Source organism: Parasteatoda tepidariorum, chromosome 7, assembly GCF_043381705.1.
Source record: "Parasteatoda tepidariorum isolate YZ-2023 chromosome 7, CAS_Ptep_4.0, whole genome shotgun sequence".
NCBI lineage: Eukaryota > Metazoa > Arthropoda > Arachnida > Araneae > Theridiidae > Parasteatoda > Parasteatoda tepidariorum.
The window spans coordinates 23,944,477-23,959,048 of record NC_092210.1 but is presented as its reverse complement, the minus strand read 5'-3'; the positions used below and the strand labels follow the sequence as shown (position 1 = coordinate 23,959,048).

The following is a 14,572-nucleotide window of genomic DNA, read 5'->3' as shown; positions in this document are numbered from 1 at the left end:
TTTAAACACTGGTCTACACTTTGCTTTTAGATAGTGATAAATAGCAACAGCTGGTAACCTGCTCTAGCCAATCACAACATGCCTCTTACTTGAGTAATTCAAGATCTATCTGCGAAATGTTATTTTTACTTACTGCCAGCCTGCTTTTGTGATATGTCTATTTGGAAGAAATAGAGCCGAACGTTTATTTACATTTTTAAAAATTTTTATTTTACTCCTTTTTTTTAATTACCACATTTAAATTAACTCTCTGTTGTCTTCCATCAAATAATTTGTCAAATAGAATTTACATTATGCCGCCAAAGAAACAGGGGCCAAGTAAAAAAACTGAAATTAAAAAGCAGGAAAAAATTATTGAAGTAAGTTAAATACTTTAATCAAAACATGTTTCTGTTCACATCATATCAGAAATTTTCTATTATCTACTAATATTTTGTTGCTAATATATTCCTTGAATGTAATAATTGAAATAAATATATCAAAATATTTTTCAGCTTACAACTCCTTTAACTTACTTATGAACTATGATTACAGCTTATTGCTCCTTTAACTTTTTTTGAAATATTTATTCCAGGACAAAACTTTCGGATTGAAAAATAAAAAAGGAGCAAAGAACCAGAAATTTATTCAGCAAGTACAACATCAAGTTAAAGCAGGAAATCAAAGTGCTCGAAAGGTAAATGTTTAAGATATATAAAAATTATTATTGAATAAAATTCAGTGATTTAATTACGTTTATGCATTATTGATATAAAATGAAAATTATTCTTTGTAATTTAGAATGAGTTTCCATTTAACATAGAACAGTTATTGTTGATGTGCAGTATTAAGTAGTTTCTTTTACAAATCATTTTTATCTATTACCTTTCTCTTGGTGATTGTAAGGACAGTGCCATTTTATTATGTTATGTGGTTAATATAGTTTTTTAGTTTGTTTATTATTTGAAAAAAAATGTATGTTGCTTACTGAGATGATGCTTTCAAACTATTGGAGATGTTTTAGAGATTCATTGAGTTGTGATTCAAATATATAATTAAACGAACTATGAATAATAGTCAGAAGAATAAAGTATGAGTCATGAATATCTATAGTCTGATGTAACACTGAACTCGTTAATATATAATATTCAGGTATAATATTAGCATTTTTTTCAACATACTTTTGATCTTACGTCAAAAATGTTTATTATCTTTACCATACTTTAAATGTCTTAAAAGTAGTCATTCTTAAAAATTATTCTTATTGTCTTTTATAATATATAATACTTTAGTAAGTGAAATAAGTTGTTAATATTTATTTTACTGAAAATTAAACTTTTCAGATATCACATGTATTTTATTTGCTCATGTTTGTCTCATTAAAGAAGAAAATTGTGAGATTGTTTCTGTTAGCGTGCTTGATAAGGTATTGAACTTGCGTTCGTGAGAATGGGAGTTTGAATCCAGTCGACTGAAAAATTCCTGTGTATTAATTGGTGATTGGTGCATGTCCAGTGTTTTCATTACAGAAAAAAAATGAGAGAGAATTTCTCACCCTTTCTCAAAAACTGGGTGAGATTTCAAAAAGTTAAGTGAGATTTCTAAAAATTAAAAAAAACACGAATAGACTTGGAAAAAAATATTTCTTTAATTAACATCTTCTAATTTTTAAAGCATTTAATATTTATGCGGCATTATCACATGGAAAAGATTCTATATCTACTTTTTCATCAGCTATTCTCATTAGGTTGCTCAAATGCTTATCAGTCAATCTGTTACGATGTTTTGTCTTAATGCGGTTTTGGGTGCTAAATGACCTTGCAACAGATGCTGAGCTATTCGGAATCACTAAGTAAATTTGCAGCATTGTGCACACACTTTCCTGTCCTCTACAACTGCCAGCATAGGCTTTTCAATTATTTCTGCTATAGAATAATTAAGTTCGTAGTGAAGTTATTTCCATGTTCATACTTCTTGTTAGGTCTTCCAGCATAGTTTTCAGAGACTTCAACTTTTACAAATTGCTGTAAATTGTCGATGAGTGAGTTTGGCAATTCATTAAAAACTTAAAATAGAGCAACTTTAAACAACTTATTATAAAGTACTCATTTTTTTTTCTCAACGCTTGTCATGGCTGTTCTTTTCTAACACATGTCTTTTTCAAAATGGCGGAAGACAAAATTTTTTCCAGAATTTGAGAGATTCGAGCATTTTAAAATTGATAAATAGAGTGCACGAACTTCTCGCTTTAATTATTTTTTAATGCGAGAAAGGAAAAAAATATGCAAGGTTCTCGTGCTTTAGTGAAAACACTGATGTTAAATCTGTCAGAGTCATGAAATCCTCCAAGTTCCCATAACAAACCAATCCCTCTAGGGGTATTGATCCAGAAGTTCCCTTGTCTTCTGGATTGGATCCAAAAGTATAAATATTTTGAATGACAGTTTATTATATACAATTCAAGAATAAATTGAACGAAAAGAAAAAGCTTGATATAATTTCAATTTTAGGCCTATATCTTGAGACTGGCATGAAAATGAGTCGGTTATGGAACTTTTTAAAATTAAATATATTTTATAAATTTTGTGATTATTTATTTTTTATTTTTTGAATGGTGTGGTAACTAAATATTTTATTACTTTCACTGCTTTAAATATATTTGTTTTAGTTTCACTTGAATTATTGAGTGTATATAACTAATTACAATTTCAACATGAGTAAAACAAAATCGGATGTTTAACACATTTGTTTTACATTTGACATAGGCCGAACTTGCCAAAGTTGGTGATAAAAAGAAAGATGAAAAGAAGAAAGAAATTGATGAGTTGAATCAGATATTTCGTCCAGTTCAAAAAGTTGAGAAAGGTATTGATGTTCAATCAATATTAGTTTTATGATTGCATTTTTCTGAAATTTTATTCTATTTTTTTTTTTATAAGGTACTATCTGGCATGTTACTATACCATTAAACTTTTTAGACAAGTTATCATCCTTAAAATAATTGTGCCTTTTTATATATATAGCTACTTTACATGTTACAATAATTTCTTATAAAAGTAGCATTATTTATTGCATTTCATTTTGGTTTATTATGTTACTTTAAGCACACATATGCTGTGATTTTGCTAGACTAAAAAAAGTTACAGGTCTTTAGGGATCGGGACTTCCATAATTCTGTGTCCCTTTTTACTGAAAGCACATCACTATTAAAAATATAAATCTTCAACTTTTTTAGCCATCTATCATTATTTTATCTATTGAAAGACAAAACAAAAAATTTCAAATCAAGAAGAGTTAGTTATATTTGAACTATCAAAACTGTTAATTAGGACTGATCAAACACCTGCATCAAGGAAAAGCAACTATGTAGTTAAATGCTCAGAATGATTCTAATTTTTTTTATCCAGCTATTAGCTACAAAAGAAAAGATATTTTTAAAGAGTTGTATATAATATGTGTAAAAATCTGGCACACTTTTTATTTCATGCTGAAGAATCATGCATCCCAGGGGACTCATAACTTATTTTTCCAGTCCCCTTTACAATTTTTGGCATATTAATCATGTTATAGCATATAAGTGGAATCCTGATATGATTGATATCACATGTTTTTAAAGATCCTAAAAGACCTTGATATATTTTTGTCAACTTGACAAGGGAAAAATAAATGTTTTGAATAGAAATTTAATACAAACATCCATGTAACTGTCAATAAAAGTTTTCTTTTTATGAGGATTATTTGATAATTATTTGCAACATTTAAAAAGGATGTTGAAAGATTATTTCTTCAGTCCATGAAAAAATTGTTTTTCATATTATGAAAAGATACAAAATTACAAAATTTAATTCAACAGATGAGAATTACAAAAATGTAATTCAACAAGATTAATTTATTATTCAGAAATGATTAGATTTTTAAGTACATATTGGTCATTCCATGGAGACTAATGTAACTGTCAGAGCTGATTTTTAAAAAATTTTTACTTCAAACTTAAAGACTAAAAAGTAATTTATAAAAAAAATTTTATGGATTTACAATGTCTACCGTATATACATGTAACATAAAAAGCTTCAATTGATCTTTTTATGTTATTCCTTTTCTGTAAATCCTTTTCTTTTATTATTGTAATCGAAACATTTTCTCACACTTTTCAATTCACATCCTGTCCTTAAATCTATTTTTTGACTCAAGTATGCATTAATTAAAAGCAATACATTTTTCCCTTTGCTCTTTGTGGGAATCTATTTAATAAACCAGTTACAATTACTATGATTTCCCTTATTATCTAAAATGAAACATTTTACGGATTTACTTTACAAGATTTCCCCTAACTTATAATGAGGAACACAACATTTCATGATTGCTTTGATAAACATTCTCTGTCTAATAATTAATAAATAAATTTTGTACCCTCAGGGGTCTGTTAGGAGAAATTTGGGTCCGTTAGCGTACCCTTCACGAAATATCTTTTCATAAAATCGGACCCTTCACAAAATTATTTTTCTTTTAATCTAGCCCTTCACAAATTTGTTTAACTTCATTATTGTTCTGCTAATCGAATAAACCCTTACCAGGGGGAAAAACAAGAAAGATAGATGTAAGCGAATTAAGTTTTGTCTTCGGCAGATGCTTCTTCCATTATTCGTCCGAAATGAATATTCTGCGTTCAGCAGTATAGGCTAAATACCAAATATTTGTATGTTGCATCTCTAATTTCGAAGCAGCAATTGCTGTTTATTTTGGAAATTTTTTTTATTATAATTTTACAGTGCTGAGCATAATGTAGTATCTATTTACAATATAAAAACTCCTTGAAAAAGTATTTAGCAATAACGGACCCTATTTACACAAATTCATTCATTCCCTGGTTGAAAGAATGTGACTTTTTATTTTATATTCACAAATTACGAGTAATTTTTTCACAATTTTACAAAAACGGACCTTACACAAAATGTCTGGAAAGACCCCTGACCCTCCTCCCCTGCCTAAGACCTGTTTTAATCCTCCCACTCAGCAACAACGTTGTATATATATATCATATATATAATTTCTACCAAGAATTTAAAGCAAAATTACTATTAAAAGATACTTTTTCAACAAAAATTGCATTGTGACAAATTTTATATTTTTGCAACTGTGAAAAATGAGGCTTATATTATAAGGCAAATTTTTCTGGAAGTTAAGCAGGCAAATTAACTATGAAGAAAATATATTACACATTTATTAAAAGTACATACTTAAGACTGCATGTGACTAATTACTGTAACATTTACATTACTTTTACGTTTTTTTAAACTTTTTATGTTGTACAATCAATTTTCTTTGAGCAGTATAAGGAATTGTAAATCTAAGACCTTTTATTTAACTTAATAGACCTGTCGAAGGAAAAAAACTTAGTTTTTATAGGTCAAATATCATCAGGCATTCCGTTTCTTTCAGAAATTCAACTTTATACCTACATATTTAAATTTTCATAGAATTCTAGTGTTCTGCCAATATACCAGTTACAGTCATAAAAAAAACAAGTACTACTTCCCTGAAATGAATTCTTCTTTAAGGTTTATTGATTCCTGAAATGGTGCTGTACCTCCTAAATTAAGATATAGGCTAACATAAAACCTTCTCTGAGATTTTTTATACAGTGTGCAGATTAAGTGCCATGAAGTAGCTTGGCACTTCTCACTAATTCTTTGGCCTTTGCAATTTTTTCCAAAATCTTATTTGCCGATATGAAGATAGACATTGAAAGAGGAATGGGTTGAAAAATTCTTTTGCAGTCCTTGCAATTATTTTCCATTGTAAAATGTTGCTTATATGCATGGCATACATGTTTCTTACATGCTGCACCTACAAGCTATCATCATGAGGGCCCTCGTAATGGTAAAACTCGATGAAGTTCCATTCTGTGTACCAAAGATTTGTAAACATTAATGCCATGTTAAAGCACCTTTTAAAATGAGCTGCTGCTCCATCCGGCCACATAATAACTTTGTTTATTTTGTATCTCAAGTTCTGTTTACAGTCCTTTATTATAATATATTTAAACAACTTACTTCCAAACAAGGAGGAGTTGGATATCACTGCAAAAGATTGAAGAACTAAATCATCATTGATGTTTTTTCTGTTGTGTGTTACAACAGTGTATATCGTTACTGTAACATCTTCATATGTTTTCCAATTATCTTTAAAGTTAGTCATATCTCAATTGTTATGTTAGGCACATCTAAATTGTTACGTTAGTCATAACAACTTTTTTTTTTTTACATCTACTATGTCTAAAATTTATATTTCGAATTTGAATACAGATATAAGAAAATTAAAAATTTTGACAAATGTACTTTTTTGTATAAAAATGGAAAAAGTTCAAAAATATAAAACATTGCATTTTTGTGACTAATGTAATGGTGCAATGTAAACAACAAAATAATGAAGCTAAATAAAATGCTTACCTTATATAATGTCACCTTATATACCTTACCTTATATAAACAGCAGTCAATTTTATTGAATCTAGATCTAAACTTTGATAATAAAGATAGTTCTTTAAAATATAAATTTTATTTAGCAAATTAAGCTAAATTCTTTAATACTTGCCTTAAAGAATTTGTCATAATTTGCTATGGAAATTATTTTTTCTTTACAAATAAGTTATTTTTATATTATATATTTATCAATGCATACTTAATTCCTTATTTCTTTAGCTCTGAAATAATCTGGGAATTGTGAAAAAAGAGAAAAAATTCTATGTCTTTTAATGTAATTAGTTATCTTTTATTTTAAACATTTTCTTATAAAAAGTTACTTCAAAATGTAACCCGAAAGTTCCAAATTGTAAAATATGCTAATATTTTTCATTTTGGTGTTTATTTGTTATAATTTTAAAAAGGAACTTTTAACTAAAGAGTTTTTTAATATTTCTTAAAAATTTATAATCAAATTTTACTAATTGGAACTTGTAATGCAAGTAAAAAGATCAATTTTCAGCAAATCAGAAAAAAAAAAAAAAAAAAAAAAAAAAAAAAAAAAAAAAAAAAAATTTTTNTTTTTTTATCTATAAATATTATTTTGTCTTATACCAGGTGCTGATCCTAAGTCTGTATTATGCGCATTTTATAAACAAGGCCAATGCACAAAAGGTGATAAATGCAAGTTCTCTCATGATCTGAGTATGGAACGAAAAAGTGAAAAGCGCAACATGTACGTTGATGTTAGAGATGATGGTATGTATTTTATCAATCATCTTAGAAATTTTATTTCAACTTATAATGTGTTGATTAATTTGAAGTTTTATTTGTTAACATGGTGTATGACATCAAATATTTTGTTTGACTTTTTATTACATTGCTTTTCTGTAAGCATAATTTAATTCATCAATTTTATAATATAGAAAGTCTTTTCACTTTTTGAATAAGCCTGTAAAACTACTTTTGATTAGTTCATTTTGGTTTGAAATTTTTTAATTTTCTCAGTTTTGAGTTGTACTTGAAAAGCTTAATGAAAGAAAGTGTTAAGTGACATTTTGAAGACATTTAAGTATTTAATTTTTATGATTGTCTCTAAGCACAGGCAATATATTTATTCTTCCATGTTTACAAATAAAGCTCTTTTAAATGGACCAACACTTCTAGAGTTCAGCTTCTTTGCATTTGTATAATTTTTTAATTGAGCTTATTAGCTATCCAAGATTTGGTAGTAGGGCGATAATTTCATTATCTGCGTGTCCCATGGAGCACATGACTTTTATCCCTTAAGTATCGCGATGATAAATTTGCCTCATTCTTACTTTTCGTTATCAGAACCTTCATTCTCCTTACTAGTACAGTTGGGAACCGATTATCCGGAACGATAGGGACCATAGCTATTCCGGATGACTGATATTTCCGGTTTTCTGAATAGATACAAAAAGCCGTTTTAACCCAACTAAGAAAAAAACAAAAATAGTTGGGAATAATCTTAAAAAGAAGGAAAAACGATGAAGTATTACACTAATGATTATTTCCAAAATGATGGTAAGGTAAACATNTAACTTTTATCCCTTAAATATCTGCCCCTGTCGCGATGATAAATTTGCCTCATTCTTACTTTTCGTTATCAGAACCTTCATTCTCCTTGCTAGTATTTCTAAACCAACCCTGTTTGTTTCCAGATTTCAATATGGATTTTTCTTATAAATATTTCTCAATATTTAGTTAAATTGCGAACCTAATAGTTCATACAGGGCAAAATAATAAAGAAACCACCTTGAATAACTTATGATATAATGATCGAATATTCACATTCTAGGACTCAATCTTAATGGTTTGAGGGGATGATCTCAAATATGCTATTTAATTAGCGCAATCGATATTTTATATGTATTAATATTTTAATAAATTCGAATTTAAATAATTTTTCCCACCACCGCATTTAATAAATTAAACAGATTTAAAGGTTACACAGGGAAATTGTCATTCTTTCTCAACTTTTGATAAAAATTTTATAAAAGATGTGATTTGTTTTAGAGATTTTGGTATAAGTTCTTTACCACTCATAAATATGTTTCACCCAAAACTGAAATGTTGTAAAGTGTGCAAAGTATTACAATGCTGTAACATGCTGTTGATTTCTCTGAAATTTAGTTAAATATGCATTTTTGTCATTGATATGTTACCGAATGGATGAAAATCAAAACAAATGATATGCACTAAATAATTATATGCAAATGAATTAAAGATTTCTCACATTTAAGAAAATATTCTGATTTTTTTATTTAATTATTTTATTTATTTATTTATCTTGTTACAATCTCTTATCAGTTTATATTTTGTTTAAAGTTGAAAAATTTAAATATATGAATAATAGTTGGATTTCACAATCTATTTGCAAGTACTACCGAGCATACGATACCTAAATTTTACAGATGTTTAAATACTAAGGGAAACTACATTAAATTTTCATTTTGTTCCTTATTTGTATTCTGAAAAGTTCTTAAGAATTCTAAGGTTTTTAATCTCATCAAATCTCAGTTTAAAAGTGCTGTAATTGTTTACTCACTTGGTGCCTATTATTTAAAATTTGCTAATTGAACCTTATTAATTGAGCAATGCATTTACAATAAGTTTTTTAACTAGGAAAATAAAGAAAGTAATAAAATAAACTAAGTGTTTTTAAATTGATAATTTCTTTTTTGAAAAATCTTTTGATGGTACAATTTCTTCGTAAAAAAAAAAATCAGTTGACTAAAATCATGATTAAACTGAACAATCTTGACTATAAAGTCTAATTTTAAGCATAATTTTAATGTATTTATTGTTTTTGTAAAATATTTCTGACTCTGTAAAAGGGCATTAAGTTTGTACCTTTAACCAACTTCTCTAGAATGTCTGAATTGAGCACAAATGACATCAATTACAAAACATGTTAATCATGATCTATCAAAAAAAAATTTTTTTTGCAAGATTTACTTATAAATTTTCTATTATAAAAACATATAATGATTCTTTGTTTTTTTTATAATGAATAACTTATAATGTGTGCATAGTTATTTTTGACTCAGACTATATGCTATAGGGTCATAATAAAATATTTTTGGAAAAATCTTTTACTTAAAATAATCTATATATTTTCAGATGCAATGGAAAATTGGGATGAAGATAAATTAAAAGAAGTAGTGGAAAAAAAGCATGGAGAAAATGATAGAAAAATGCCCAAGACTGATATAGTATGCCTTTTTTTTTTTTTTTTTACTTTCTTCCTGTAAAGAGTTATTAAATCCTGTAAAGAATTATTTAAGCTCAAATATATGCTTTACAGTACTATTATTTCTTATATTCCGAAATAGACTGATTATTTTATTTATTTTTTGTGGCTGACCAGCCTGTGTAGGGGTCAGGGAACTGGCCTTGCACCAGAAAGGTTTTGTGTTCGAATCCCAGCCAAGGCATGGATGCTCTTTCATTCTCTGTACTATCTGTCCTTATTGTGGGAGCAACATTGGCCCACCTAACATGGTGCCCCTGAAAGAGTGGCCACCAAATCTACCCTTCAGATGCCTGTATTGATAAAAGGTCATTTCTCAGGTTGCCATTGGAAAGGAAAAAAAAAAATTGTTGTTAGGATTCAAAAAGAGATCAATTTGTGCTCAGTTAAGTTTTTTTTTCTTAAAGAATGTAGTTGTTTAACAATTTTACTTTTGTAAGCTTGTTTTTTGACAAATATTTATTAAATTTTGATATCCTTTTTAAGGATCATAAATCTATAGATTGAAAGTGATGATTGGAAAACACACCGTAGTAAAGTTACACACTGTATAAAACATTACATGCAATGATGTAATGTTTTGCATAAGACTTGTAATGATATTCTCACTATGATACTTTTAATGTAATTCTAACTGTTTGTTTTCCATATTCTTAATATAGGTTTATGTTTTGAAAGTTTTTTATGGAATTCTAAAAGTTTTGTAACATTTGCGTTTTTGACTATTTTCTCTTCCTTCCCCATTCTTTCTAAAAGAAAATGTATTTAAACAGCAGCAAATATTAAAAAAGAAGATTCAAGTATATAATGTATCAAAGTAATTAGATAACAAAACAGTAAATTACATGAAAAGCATAATTTATTCCTTAAAAAATAAGCTCTTACAAAAATATTACGGCCAGGAAAAAGAAGAAGATTAAGGCTAGGAAAAGGAAAGGAAAAAAAGAGAAAGCACTTTCCTTAAAATTTTTTGAATAGTGAAACTCAAACTTTGTGTGTAACTTACTAAAATGGCTAAATGAAATGCAAAATCAATCATTATTTATCAAGTTAGTAAATAAAGAACATCTAAGCACCCCATCAATGACTCTAAAAATCTAGTATAGTTTATATTTATTTTATGTTTATATTAATTTGAAACTTAATCACAAATCATGGCAATGTGCTTTATTTAAAATGGTTGCAATGGTAATTACTTCTTATCTAGCGTTTCTTAATGTTTATTATTTAAGAACTATTTTGTGCGCACAACATGCAAAATTATAATCAGAACACCTTAAAGAGTTTTGATATCATATTTACATTTGGATTTTCTCTTAATTAATAGTTGGTTTAATTTTAAATGATAAATTGTTAGTTTATGCAAACAATATTTAAATTACCAAATAAGACACAAAAATGTGTTTTGTCTGAATAATTGCATTGCTTTTGTAATTGATTTGGATTTTTGTCTTTCAAAGTTTGGGGGATGGAAGATAGTTGCAGTCCAGATGTATCCTGAGTATTTTAGTAAGGAAAGTGGTCAAAATTTTGAATCCTGTAATGTTACCTTTGCATATTTTGCCACATCTCTGGAATTCTTCTAAATAATAATGGGGGGAAATGTGCGTAGTTGTTATTTAATTTAATAATGGTAGCAAAGTTTTGGAATTGAAAGGTATATAAATTTTCACTTAATTCAAGAAATTGAAATACAAAACTTCAATGAAATCTACTAAAAAGTTTCTGACTAATATTATTTTTTCTGAACTACTTAAATATATCTGTTCAAACTTTATTTTTTTTTGTCATTTTATCATAAAAGTAATAATAATAATTTTTTGTGTGCATGGAATTGTCCATAAAAATAACAATAAACTTTATTCAATAAACTTTATTCAAATGAATTGTTCAATAAACTTTAAATTTTAGCAAATTTATTTGCTTAAAGAGTCCTAAAATATTAGTACTTCTCAATTATAGCCAACTATGCAACTATGCAAAAGCTTTACTGATTAAATAATTTTAACTGATAAGTTTCTGTCCTGATCAACTGATTTATTTACTATTTTCTTGTACAAATTGCCATATTCTTAATTTTTAATTGTCAAAAATCCAAATCCCTAATAAAAAGTTATGTTTTTCAATTGAAGTATATTTTTGGATTAAATTGCACAACATTAAATATCGTCTGTTCTAATGAAACAATAAATGTTATGTTAAGCCTTAAATCATTGGAACTACAATTTAGTACGTGAAAATTAAAATCTCAAGATCAATGATTATTAAGGTATATTTGTATGTTAATTTTAAATGCTAAGACAGCTAAATGTCTTTAAATGCTAATGGCTTGCTGAGACAGCTCAGCTTATATTGCATAATTTTTGCTTATATTTTGTTTGTGCTAGTTTAATAAATTTATTTTGCAAGTATTCAAAAAGATACCTTTTTCAGATTTGTAAATTCTTTTTGGATGCATTAGAAAATAATAAATATGGTTGGTTCTGGGAATGCCCAAATGGGGCCCAAAAATGCCACTATCGACATGCATTACCACCAGGATTTGTTTTGAAAAAAGATAAAAAGAAAGAAGATAAAGCTGAAGAAATTTCAATGGAAGATTTAGTAGAAAATCAGGTATTTATAGGATTTCTAACCACTACTTGGAAAATGCTCTAAAATATTATACGTATTTATTTAAATTTTATTCCTTTCAGCGCAATTCATTCATAGTTGTTTTTCTTTTTAGAAGTTTTTTTTCTATCATATTTTTTGTTCTGAGGAAAAATTTAGAAATTGTAAACTCATTTTGAAGCATAAAGGTCTCCCAATTACCATAGTATCTAAAATATCACAGATAGCATCTAATGTATGTAAACATGTTTTTTAGACCGAAAAATATGAATGTTCAAAAGAAAGAGGAAAATTTTGATTTTTCTGAGCATAACACCTGATTTGTAAGTTTTTACGTCCTATCTGCCATGTTAACGAGGATAGCACCATTGCTTGCAGTAGTGAAAATTTTTATTAAACAATGAAAAGTGGAAATTTCCCTTTTCTCAAAAGTAAACAATCCAGTCACTCAAAAGTAATGTAATACGACTCCTCGAAATTGGTCCTAGTGTTTAGGAACTAAATTTTATAAAATCTTTGATAATAGTTTTTTTTTTCTATAAAGAGATTATTACAGAATTGTTATATATGATTATTATAAATCTAATGTCAAGAATTTTGATTTTTAGGACTGTTAAACTTTCTATGCTTCTGTATAGAGTGAAACATTTATTTCTCTGTAATGTTTAAATAATACAATTGAATAAAAAACATTTTCATAATTGCATAAGTCTGCTACATGTTTTTTTTTTTTGTCGTCTTGCTAATATATTTTAATACAAATAATAGATTAATGTATATAAAATTTTATTGTGCTCATATATTTTAAATTTATACGATACATTTAAAGAACATGCAATTAGCTCTTAAGTCATAAGTTAGCTAACACGTTGAGCACCACGCTAATTTTACATGGCTTGCCCATCTGGCCACGGTAAATAACTACAAAATAAATTTGAAAATATTAGACGGATTTCGCTAATTTTTTAGAAGGTTTATCATGACGTATCTGACAAAAGTGATGAATTATATAAGCCTACGATTTATGTAGAAATAGTGGTGGGTAAAAATCTACTAAATTGAATTTATTAAACCAAGAATCACAATAATTAAGTAAATTTTGAATAAATTTTCTGCAATTCCATAAAAGAGTGTAAATTTTATAGTTCTATATCATGTTATACGCTGTCAGCCAGCTGTTTAGGCAGCCTATGTGAAAGGTCAGTGTCAGCAAGCGATGGCAGACGCAGCCTAAATGTAATTTCAGTGTCAGCCAACAGTGGCTGACGCGGCCTAAATGGAAAGTCCAGTATCCACCATCGATGACTGAAGCATCGATCAACGTGTTAAAGTATTATGATTTTGCATTTATTATTCTAAATCATTCAAAGGGCTTTTTTAATTCTGAAAATACTTGGACATATTAAACCAAGTAAATATATGAACTTGAAATTATATTCATTGCTGTGTATTTAAACATGTTTTTATTTGTTTAACTATATTTTATGAATGCATAAGAAAGAATGCCCATTGCTAAGGATTTTGTATCATTTTTCTGCGGATTTTTGTTCTAACAAAATAATAAATAAATAAAGACTATTAAAGTTCATCTGCTCTGTTATTAATTGAGCAATATTATTATAAATAATTTAAGGGTAAAAACTTCCAGGTATTATTAATTCTGATTATTAATATTTGTACAAGTAAAATGATTGGAACTTATTTTATTATTTAAAAAGTAAGTAAATAAAAAAAATATTAGCCTATTAAAATTTTAACAAGTGAAAAATAAATTATTTAAAACAAACTGTATTTATGTTAAAAATTTAAATCATGCAAGAAAAAATAAACCAAGATTGACCAAACTTTTATTGTGCAGAAATATTTTTATAAATATTTTTCTATGACATCATATGTAATGAAATTGCATACTATCTCATCAATGTACTGTTTGGTTTCTTATCATCGGATTGTATATCTATTTATGTTTTTAGAGTTTCTTTAAATTACCTAACGTGAATTTTTTTTGTAAGATTTTAAGTTTTCTGTTTCAAATATAAATTGTAACATATTTGTATACATTGTGTGTTTCAATGCTTTTTTTTTTCTCCCATTAATTGAAAATTTAGACTTATGTTTGAAATATCTTTTCCTTTTTTTAGAGAGCAAAATTAGGATCTAATTTAACACGAATCACATATGAAACATTTCAACTTTGGAAAAAGAAAAAGGTTAGTTGCATTTTCTTAATATATATATATATA

The 14,572-nt window shown here is 27.2% G+C and overlaps 1 protein-coding gene across 1 annotated transcript in view; it reads left to right on the top strand.

Annotated features, from left to right (window-relative positions):
- Nucleotides 1-46: 46 nt before the first annotated feature.
- LOC107438904 (zinc finger CCCH domain-containing protein 15) overlaps nucleotides 47-14,572 on the top strand; it is a gene marked incomplete in the record, with an annotated part of 21,163 nt that continues 6,637 nt past the window's right edge. Inside the window, 7 exon segments of the mRNA XM_071183189.1 lie at nucleotides 47-359; nucleotides 575-676; nucleotides 2,745-2,844; nucleotides 7,058-7,198; nucleotides 9,587-9,678; nucleotides 12,150-12,332; nucleotides 14,471-14,539. Coding sequence (XP_071039290.1) covers nucleotides 294-359; nucleotides 575-676; nucleotides 2,745-2,844; nucleotides 7,058-7,198; nucleotides 9,587-9,678; nucleotides 12,150-12,332; nucleotides 14,471-14,539 — 753 coding nt within the window.